The 11,427-nt window shown below is 39.2% G+C and overlaps 1 protein-coding gene across 1 annotated transcript; it reads left to right on the top strand.

The window, feature by feature from the left end:
* The first annotated feature begins 2,487 nt into the window (after window positions 1–2,487).
* On the top strand, window positions 2,488–10,956 carry LOC111148278 (metaxin 3). The gene is made up of 9 exons (XM_022504753.1): window positions 2,488–2,568; window positions 3,071–3,140; window positions 3,507–3,583; window positions 4,549–4,641; window positions 5,215–5,397; window positions 5,541–5,617; window positions 6,119–6,276; window positions 7,551–7,639; window positions 10,231–10,956. Exons 1-9 carry the CDS (start codon window positions 2,488–2,490, stop codon window positions 10,339–10,341), a joined length of 939 nt encoding a protein of 312 aa, XP_022360461.1. The 3' UTR covers window positions 10,342–10,956.
* The last annotated feature ends 471 nt before the right edge of the window (window positions 10,957–11,427 follow it).

Below are 11,427 nucleotides of genomic sequence, written 5' to 3'. Positions count from 1 at the left end.
ACTCTGAACAACACACTTTAGCAGCCAGAAAAAGGCACAGGTGCCAACTATCCATACTGGGCATAATTTCTGAAGGTTTCAACTTTCTATGTGCTTCTCTGGAACAACATTCAGCCTGGTTGTGCAATCAGCTGTGCTAGGGTTTTAAAATTCAATCTAGCAAATGCAGACTCTCAGGAGGAATTGCGACAATAAAAGATTGCTATTAAATAGACACAAATAAACATGTGTGTAAGGATTCTCTCATCAGATGCAATAGCCTGCTATTTTCTGTCTCAATTCGATGCTAAGAGGAGAGATTTAATTTCTCTTTAACACAAATGAAATTGTCATATGTAATAGCAGCAATAAGGGAGAAGTCTGAACTGACTAATTATATTAGGTGTCCACAAAAATGTGCAGCCATTACCCACTCCCCTCCACCATGCAAACAAGACTTAGGTAATCCACATTCTCCGTGTATGATTATTTTAAAGACTTTATTTATTTGAGAGCAAGAGAGAGTAAGTGAGTAAGCCAGGGGAGAAGCAGAGGGAGAACAAGCAGACTGTGCTGAATGCAGAGCCCCATGTGGGGCTTGATGTGGGATCAATCTCATGGCTCTGAGATCATGACCTGAGCCAAAATTAAGAGTCAGATGCTCAACTGACAAAGCCACCCAGGTGCCCCAAGCTGCATATGATTACTTTAAATGCCTGATTGCAGTATATAGACTCTGAGTTTTATGACTTAGGATTTTAACCCCCAAGACAGGAAAGTCCTATTTCTTGAATCTGAAAGTTGAATTACTTTCTTTACACTTAAGACTGAACAGACAGCCTCTGCTGATCCCAGAGAGGATGCATCATTCCTGGTTTGTGCTTCCATAGTATTTTAGTTATGTCTCTAATGTTACTCATGATAATCTGACTTCTTTCACTTAGTTGTATGTTTCCTTTGTGGACTATAGACTCATGAGAATAGAATTCAAGTCTTATTTATTTCTGTTTCTCCCAGAGCCTTACAGTGTCTTGGATACAGTAGCTGCTCAATAAATCTTTTGATATTTGGCTTCAATGAACATTTATTAAGCATTTCTCATTTATAAAGTATTATCAATTGATTCCCACCTTTGATATACTTTATCCTTCCCATTTCTGAGAACTTTTGCTTTTGAAACATGAAAAAAAAACCAAAACTTTAGCAGATCGACGCTATAATTTAGATGGCTAAATAAACCATCTGACCCTAGGGAATGCCTATCAATTCTTTGTTGAATTGTAATTTTATGAAAATTTGCAGAGGTTTCTTTTGAGCTTAGAGTTGTTTAAGGGGACCCAGCTACTTCAATGTGGCAGAGTTAAGGAAAGAACTTGGAGAAATGACTGCGAGGGTATCCCAGAAAGACTGTTGTACCTTCTAGAAGAAGTCCCAACTCCAGACCCAAGTCCCAACTCCAGAACCCTCTGAGTCTGATAGGATCATGGCATTCTGAAGGCCTATTATTCCTCCTTGACAGTTTCTCTGAGAAACTGTCAGTGTGATTTTCAAAAAAACATTTGGTTCATGCCCACAGGTTGGGTGGCTATATGATCTGTAGGGCCCAGGAGAAAATAAAAATGGAAGCCCCTTGTTAAAAAGTTAAGAATTTCAAGACAATGGTAGCAGAACATTAAGGCAGTTCTGGGCTCTTCTATGCACAGGGCCCTGTGTGACTACACAGGTCTCACATCTATGAAGCCAGCCCTGTTCTGTCTTCAGAGAATTTTCAGTACAGTGAAAGGCAAAAAATCTGTATGGAATAGAAGCCACAATTTAAGCGTGCACAAGCGTCTGCAGGAATGCCAAAGTTCCTAACTTTGTAAAATCATCCCAGAGAAGGTGACAGTTAAGCTGTTTTGAGGGACCAGTGGCAGAGAAAGGAGATATTCCTGTCTGAAAAAGGCAGAATTCACTTAACAAGTTTCAGTAATAGGGTTACCTCTAAGGAGAGTGGAGCAAATGAACATGAGGGTGACATAATTAAGACTGAGAGTGGAATGAGACAAAAGCCAAGTGTATGGGGTAAGGGGCTGAACAATTATTGAGTTCCTATTGTATGTCAACTTATTTCTCCCTGTGTCATAATTTTTAAAAACACAACAATCCTGCCTATTTTACAAATGGGCTAGTTTAGGCCCAAGGTAGTAATGTTCAAACAGTCTGGAGCACACTTGGCTTCCAGTAAATATTTGAGGACTGTCTGGCAGACGTATCTTAAGGGCCAGGATTCTTAACCATTAAGCCAGGCTGATTCTAAGTAGGTTTTTATTTTTTATTTATTATTATTTTTTAAATTTAAATTCAATTAGCTAAGGTGAGTGCACTTTTAACCCCCCCACCTCTCCTTGCCACACCTCTTCACAGTCCAAAGGTACTTTTCCCTCCCTCCGCCCCGCCCCGTGTTTCAACGTGCCGGAAATTGGGCCGCTAAGTACTTCCGGTGTAGCAAAGGCCGGCCCCGGCAAGATGGCGGCCCCCTTGGAGCTCAGTTGCTGGGGAGGTGGCTGGGGGCTCCCATCGGTGCACAGCGAGTCCCTGGTGGTGATGGTGAGGCCGCCTCGCGGGCCAGGGCGCAGGAAAGATGGGCGGGGCCAGAGGCGCGAGGCTAGCTGGGTCTGGTCTCCGTGGCTCGCTGCGGTTCTCTGCGGCGCTGCAGGGCCGAGAGTGGCCGGGGAGCTTCTCTTTGCACTGCACTGGGTTCCTTACCCTGGAGTCACAGCCTGGCCTGTGACCCCGCCAAGGCCTGGCGGAAGAGTCATGGCTTTCCCACTTGGCTCCGAGTCTTCTCAGCCTTGCAGAGCTTTCTGGGCGGTGGAATGAAAAGCCAAAGCTGGGTGCACGCGTGCCCAGCTCTGCACCCCCCGACCTTTGGGGGGACAGAGTCCCCGAAAGATGGGCAGCTGACGCGCGGGTCCTCTGCTAGACAGCCGGAGAGGGACACAGCCCGCGTGTCAGGCGTTTCTGCCTCAGGGGGACCAGGCTGTAAAGTTGCTCTGTAGATTTGCGCTACGTACTCAAGCCTAATGTTTTATTGCAAACTTTGTTTCAGGCTTATGCCAAATTTTCTGGTGCACCCTTGAAAGTCAATGTCATAGATAACACCTGGAGAGGTTCAAGAGGTACAGTGTAAATATTTTAATACACTTTCCTGCTGTTTTTGAAATTACTCCCCCTTCCTCGCCGAATTTAAACCTGTGAGGCATGCAGCCATGGAATACCTTGGGGTTTAGTTTCTTCTTACTATGACCTTGGCTGTATGTTGCTTATGGTTTGATCATTCTGAGTAATGCTTTAAAATATAAGCCAGATCAATGGAAATTACGAGAAATGACAGTGTTCTCCAAAACTGCATTGTGAAATTGCAAAAAACTAAGATGAGCTTACTCATTTTCCCCCTCCAAATGCAGTTGTAGTTTTTAGGGGATCAGAATCCCTTCAGAGGAAGTAGAAACATTTCCTTGTATGTGAACTGTTTTTGGTTATAGGAGATGTACCAATTTTGACAACTGAAGACAACATTGTTTCTCAGCCTGCAAAAATACTAAACTTTTTAAGAAAACAGGTGGGTGGTTCATTTTTAACACGTTCCCTGCATGTTACTTAAAAACAACAAAAATAAAAACATTGTAAAGTTTTTTTAAAATTTTTAAAAATCAAATCAGTAGATAATTGGAGATACCTCAGGTTTGGTATAAAAGTGGACTTGAGAATTACTGCTCTGAATCATGAGTTGTATTGTGATACGAAAGTCATATAGTGAAGTACACTCAATTTATATTTTCATATACTGTTCTGGATTTAAGTTTAGACATAAGCAGATTCAATGAAGCCATCTTCACGATTACACTGACTGATACGATTGTCAATTTAGCCACAAGCTGCTACACACTTTCTGCTACATATGACATCTGAGTTCCCATCAGCTAGCAACTATTTTATTTTTAAAGAACACTTAACTGGAGAGTTGCAATGAAATGTTTCATGAAGTAATGTATCTAAAACGGGCAAGCATGTAAAGATTTGTATAATGTATCCAGAATATTTAAACATGTAAAGACTTCTATAAATACCAAAGTTATAATTGGTTTTGACAATACTTTTCTTAAAAAAGTCAGTCCTATGTCAACAAAATTTAGAACTGTTTTAAATTGGGGGGTTTTCTTTCTTTTCTCATGGGGAAAAATGCATCCAATTAGAACTTCTTCCTTATTGTTAAAAATAATAGCTTCTATTTATTAAGTTTGCACTACATGGCAAGCACTAACAAAACTTAGGTCATAAACAATCATTAAATAATAGCAGTTAACAAAAAAAAAAAAAAAGAACAATATTTATTGACCTTACCGTGTGTGTGATGTTGTGCTAAGAACTTTATTTGCATCAAGCTGCATTTGTCACTGATTTTGTATTTATCGTTCTGCCTTTTAATATCATATTTGCCATTTTTGAGGAAGAATGTTATTTAGCTTCCCTGTTTTCAGATGCCCTTGACTTCTCAAGTTTTTTTGGTTGTATGTTTTCTAATAGAAGTATAATGCTGATTATGAACTCTCAGCAAAACAGGGGGCAGATACCCTGGCTTACATTGCTCTCATCGAAGAGAAGCTTCTTCCTGCAGTGGTGAGCATTGGTATTGTAGTGACCTACTAAAAATACACTTCAGTCTATTTAGAAGGAGCATAGTGAAAAAGGCTTAAGAGAGGAAGTTTCATGTATGTATTCATCTTGATTCTATGTTACTGTGCAACTGGATTGTTAGACATTCAACTAGGACATGAAACAATGAAGTGAAAGATAATGTCATTTTGGAAATAATTTATGGAAGATGGAGTTTGTTGCTCCCATGTATAGAATTCAGCTAAGTATAACTCATTCATTCAACAAATATTTATTGAGCGGATATATGCCAGGCCTTGTTCTGGGTGCGTGGGATACAGCAATCAACAGATGTATGTGTTTAAAATCTTGTTTTATACTTGAGTCATTCAAATTGGGAAAGTTGGATGAAGCTACTTTAGACAAAGATGTTTATCAAAAACTTTCATTTGATCGGATGACCTTTCTTTTAATAAAAGAACATGCTTGTAGTGGGTTTGTTTTTGGTTTTGTTTTGGTTTTTTGATTGGAGGGGGGTTGTTTTTTGTTTTTGTTTTGTTTGGTTTTGGTTTTTAGTTGTTTTTGTTTGTTTTGCAGCTTCACACATTCTGGGTTGAGAGTGACAATTACTTTACTGTGACAAAGCCATGGTTTGCTTCACAAATTCCTTTTCCCTTGAGTTTGATTCTGCCTGGAAGGATGTCTAAGGGAGCACTAAATAGAATTCTTCTGACCAGAGGAGAGCCTCCTCTCTACCACCTCCGAGAAGTGGAAGCTCAGGTATGGTTGGCATTACTTTCAAAGCAAGGGACCTCCAGAGGAGGAACCTGAGAAGCAGCAGAGATGAAACTACCTAAATGCTTGCCTAAAAGGAGTTCTAGAGCGTCCTTTCTACTTTTGAGCTGTTATTTTATCCTTATTAGATATACAGAGATGCCAAGGAGTGCCTAAATCTTCTGTCAAACAGATTGGGAACATCTCAGTTTTTCTTTGGAGATACGTGAGTGCATTCCCTTCAAAGTCATTCTGATGTTTTGTATGCATGTAGTCAATAAACAGTTACCTAAAGCAAGTCCTCTTGCCCCCCTTTATGAGTTTTTTACTTTAAGAAAAAGATTTAATGGATTACTCTAGTGAACTTTTTCTGTCCATGGTAATCAAACATTGACTCCATATGCTTGCTATCTGTGTGAATTTAAAATATCTAAGGCTATTCCCACCCTGTCTCCTAGCTGTACGTAACACTTGTGAGTAAACATGCATCTTTAATTTATAACTTTTCTTCTAAAAAAAATAAATGGTTACAGTATTAAAAAAACTACTGAATATAACCCTCATTCATTGCATCACTTTCATAAGCAAAAATATGTAGTAAACCTTTTAAAAGGCTATATTATATACTCCAGAATTGGCAGATGGATTTGAGAAAAAATATTTTTAACATAATCCCAAGTTAGTATTTTCCTATGTGTTTTTTAAAAAATCCTTAATTTATTTTTAGGCCATCTACCTTGGATGCCTATGTGTTTGGTTTCCTCGCGCCACTTTATAAAGTACACTTTCCTAAAGTTCAATTACAAGAACATCTGAAACAGCTCTCCAACCTGTGCCGCTTTTGTGATGACATCCTAAACAGTTATTTTAGGCTTAGTCTTGGAGGTAAGCTGGACCTTCTTCAGCTAATCTGTGTTTGCGTAGAATATCTGCATATTTTCCAATGGACGTATAAGCAAAATTCATGACTTATTGAAGAAATTTGTGTATTGTCTTTAAATGTTGAATTGTAGCACTTAAAACAGTTGCATTTTTCCGAATTTATTCCCATGTGTTAGTTCTACTTTAAATAGAGAAATAGATGTTTGCCTTTTGTCTGTTCTTCTAGATTTTATACATATCTTGCCTCTTGTTCTTCTTTAAAAATTGCCCCTTTGAAGTGGATCATTTTCTTCTAAAAGTTAACCACAGGTATTTATTGAGTCCCTGCTGAAAGATAGCATTTATCCTAACACAAATGGGCAATTATTTTAAATGTTGCTTCTAGCATTTTCCTGCGTGAACAGAAATCAGCAGCAGATTGATTTGGGGGAGGTACACTCCCATGATTCCACTACTTGAAAACTGATTGCATCAGACTGGAGGTATTGTAAATAGAGGGTACCCGTCACTTAGGATATGGTTCCTTGGGAGTGTGGGACCTTGTGCTTAAGTGATCGGGATACGAAATTTGTATTGGGAGAGTTGGCAGAGACTGTCCTTTTAAAGAAACAGAAGTTGCAAGGGTAACTGGCTTAGGGACAGTTTGTTTTTCAGGGTGGGTTGTTTGTTTGGTAGAGAGCGAGGGGTTAGCAGTTTGAGAGTCATGAAACTAAGTACCGTTCAGCCTTGTTACTCTGGAACAGTGATTAGCAAACCTGGCTAGAGGACAAATACAGAATTTTGGCTCCTTTGTCAGATTTACTGAATTAGCATCTCACAGGCATGGAGCCCAGGAATCTGTATTTTTTTAAGTCCCTCCAAATACTGTGACTGCCTGGTTGGGGGCCGTTTCAGAGTCGCTGCCTTAGAATGCTGTCCCAGTCATTGTGACTAAAGGCTTATTTGGTATGAGTGGGGAAAAGGTACAACTCAAATTTAAGAAGGATATGAGGACTGCTGTGCTCTTTGACTAACTACACTTGCTAACTGCATAACACTTGGCTGTCTACTTAATAGACTAATGTAGTCTTTTTGTTTAGGGTTTGGTTTGGGAGCATTACTATCTCTTTTAACTTTGCCTTTAAACCCATAATCGTTTTTCATTTTGCCTGGGTTTTTTTTTTTTTTGGAGGGTGGCATACTTGGGAGGGTGGAGAGACTCAAAATTCTTTCAGTCCAAACAGCTTTAAAGACTTTCAAAATTTTCTGTCTTTCTGATTTCTGTCCTGGCTTCTTAGGCATCTCTCCTGCTGGACAAGAAACGGTAGATGCAAATCTGCAGAAACTCACACAACTTGTAAATAAGGAATCCAACTTGATTGAAAAGGTCAAGTTTATTTCAACCATTATTTTATAGTAGTTTAGTATTTTCCTTCCTGAAATTAATATTGTATAAGAGTTTATTTTTTTCATAGAGCTGCTCAAATATACATTTATTAAAGTTGTACATAGTACAATGTTTTGAAGCCAGTAGTGGCCTGATTACTTTGATAGTGGTATTGGGTTTACTTTTACCACATAATTAGTGATTTTTCAAATTAGGAGACCCAAAAGCCTGGTCTTTAAAAAAAAAAAAAAAAGACAAAACTAAAACACTTCTTTGCTTGTCTGTTTCTGTCTCTGAAGGATAATACTTCTTGAGATCATAAGCACCTGTGCTTGTCCTTTCTGAATAGCACTATGATGTCTTTTTCTTTCTTCTACTTAAACTGTTTTATTTTTTTCACCTTCCTTTCCTTCTCTGTTCTTAATGTCGCTTATGGTTTTTGGTGGTGTTGTTTTTTTTAATCAGTGGGCATATTTTGCCACTTCGGGTTTGCTCATTTGATAAGAGAGATATTGAGGAAGTATATAGGAGAGATAGCCAGTAATGGAAATTTCAAAGGTGATTCTAGTTGAAAAAATACAAGAGACTTACGCATTTTCCCCCCAAATGTCTGATGAACTTGCTTTTTTTCTTATACCAGTGAATGATACTTCCTTTTTTCACTAACCAGTGAGGCACTGTGGCCTGATAGCACTGGCCCTCAGTTCCTGAGGTCTCAGTAACGGCACCGTGTTGTGTGAGCTTTTGAGTTGTCTCCCTAGTCCTCACAGCAGCTCTGTGTGTGCAGCTACTCCATCAGCCCTGTTTTACAGATGAGGACAGTGACGCTTCGAGAGTAGTATATGTCACCTACCTAAGGTCATTCAGCTGGCTAGAAGCAGAGAGGGAATTTGAACTCTGGAGACTGGATTCCAGCATGGGCTCTGTAGTTAGTCAGCTGCAAATGAAGGAGATACATGGAACTCTGAATCCAGTACTAGTAGTACTAGTAGCCAGAAACCTCTGCCTCTCTCTGGCATGACCATTCTGTTTCTTCTTACAGTATTTCATGTGTTGTTAGAACATGAGTAGTGAGTAGAACTGAGCAGAAAAATTGTAAAAGACCAGTACTAAAGTTTAGGTGGGCTGACTGCACGCCAAGTTTATCTTCTTAGCCCAACTCAGTCAATCCCGTGAGAGGAAATATGCTGAGTGTTTAAGTGTGGGTCATAGAAAGATTATGCAGATTGTTTTAGACACTTAACTGCTAGATAGGGGCCATCCAGTAGAGTTTTCATTTTCTCTGTGTGGCAAATTCATGACAGCCATGTAGAGGGAACCACGAGATATCTACCTGTGCGGAAAGGGCACCCAGGAGGCACCCAGTTGTATCACTTGGTACACTTCTATCTTGGGTCATCATGAATATATGAAAGCTTCCTAACTCTAAGTCAGGCACTCTGCTGTCCACCCATTTCACATCTGCTCTAGGTGTGGTTCACTGTTGACTACCGGTGTTAGAACGACAAACCTATTGGCTACTATTGTTCACCATTTGGACAGAAAATCTAGAGCTTAAAAAAAGAAAGAGTAATATTTGAGGGACTTAATTCTTGTAAGAAAAAAGCCTGACAACACAATTGATTCAAGGCGTTCACCAGGGATACTTTTTTCTGTTGGAAAATTGAAAGTTAATCTTTCATTCTCTTTGCTTTCCTGTAAGTTGCATGTACCTCTATTGAGACATTTCTTCTGTGCTTTGTAAGAGCATCTGGAGGAGAGAAGAGAGAGTTTTGCTCTGCACATGCTCAAAACTCTAGAAAAGCCTACTTAGCAAGTGGGTAATCAGATGCTCTATGCTGCCGGTTTGGGATCCGTGGGAGCAACAGCTTTCAAGTCTCCTGAAGTTGAGCTGACAGAGAGCTCAACAGCAGGTTCTGAACCTAGCACTCTATTCCTAGGGCTCCTGCTTAAAGCTAGCTTTCTGAGGTCTGACTCAGTGTTCCAGGGATGCTAAAATCCTCCTGAGGGGAGCACAGGTCATTTTCACTGAGGCACTGAGGTCTAGTTGAAAGAACAGTAGTATTGGAGTAAGAAGACCTGGGCTCTAGTTTCAGCTCGTGATGCTAGCTTTGCAGCCTAATGCAAATCTCTTAACCTTTCTGAGCTCTGTTTTGCTAATGTGCAGAATAGGGAATGATCATCTTCCATTTTGCCTTCCCAGCTGTGTTGGCAAGATCAAAAGAGGCATTGTACGTGAACATGATTTGTAAACTGGGGAGCTCCATGTGTGAGAAGTATTGCTTTTACATTTACTATCGTAAGATTTCTTAAATCAAGTTGTGATCTGGTTGAGTTCATTTTATGAAATTACTATAATTTGTGAAGGCATCAAAGACGAACAACATAGCTTTTATACATATACTGAGTTAGCTGGTATTTGGGGTACAACATTTCAAATTCTTGAGTATTTGTAAGGAAAAGGTTTCTGAGGCAGTTCTGGAACCATATGGTTCTGTACTCTTCTAGTCTATGGTTTGGATTGGGAGACCATAGTCCACAGAAGTGGTGCCACCGCCATTAGTCAGATGTATCTTTTGTATGTTCCACAGATGGATGACAATCTTCGCCAAAGCCCTCAGCTTCCTCCTCGGAAACTGCCAACACTTAAACTGACTCCAGCAGAAGAAGAAAGTAATTCCTTACAACGGCTATCGCCCTGACAGTCCTCATGCTTTGTGTCCAAAGTCATGTGATTGTTGCAGTCATCTCTTACACTACTTATGTGAAGGCAAACAGAAAATGCCATTAGTAGGTATAAGGAAGGCTCTAAAAAGAAACTTTCTCTGACATCTAGTTTTTCTTAATTAGGAAGCTTGTATTTTAGCTTCGCAGTGCACTTTAGATAACATCAGAATGAATGCTAAATGAACTTGGGGAAAAAAGAAAACACACTGTACTGTATATTTAAACAACAACAACCTGCCTTAATCTTGGCAGATTTTTGCCTTTAGTTCACATGTTGCTGACCAAAACATACAATTCTGTTCTGAATGTGTGCTCTTATTTATTCAAGTTAATTTATTAATTTAGTTTTCTTAGAACAGTTTGAATATCTAATATGTGGCTTTTTGAGGCTTTTTTTTCTTCTGTTTAGAAATTTTGATGCCAATTTTAGACGTTAGGGAAAAATGTAATACTCTCATATTCTATTTACTTCAGTAGAAAAGCCTGTATTTAAAAAGCAACGAGGAATGTGCTTTTTAATTATGTTCTCAGAAGTATAATCTTCTGGGCGATCAGTACTACACACACACACACACACACACACACACACACACACACACACACATATGTCTGAGAAATATATATGTATCACAGGTGGTTACATATAATATTCATCTGACTGTATGCACTTCAATAGAACATTGGTATTTGCTGATGTGTTCAGTTAAGGTTAGCAAGGATTCTTTTAGTTTATTGGACCAATGGCAGCTTTGGACCTATGTATTTGTAGTACATTTTTAACTCAAATTCTCTCTTTCTTGGATTAATTTCAGGGGAACTGAGTATATTGGTCATCATTTATTATGCTAGGCTGTAAAGTCTTACTGAAAGTTGCCCAATTGTCAGACACTATTCTGCTAGAGTGACAGAAGTACCTACTGTGTGCTTGGTCCAAGTACATCATGCTTGAACCAGTGTTCTTTTCATAAGACGACTGTCACATAGTCAAAAGCTTTATGGCAACTTATTATTTTCCATATAGTTGAACTACAGTTGAAGCATCTAATGGGATATTTGGAAAC

This window comes from Enhydra lutris, unplaced genomic scaffold (genome assembly GCF_002288905.1).
Source record: "Enhydra lutris kenyoni isolate GAN:26980312 unplaced genomic scaffold, ASM228890v2 scaffoldscaffold19, whole genome shotgun sequence".
Lineage (NCBI taxonomy): Eukaryota > Metazoa > Chordata > Mammalia > Carnivora > Mustelidae > Enhydra > Enhydra lutris.
This window is presented reverse-complemented; position numbering and strand designations above follow the sequence as displayed.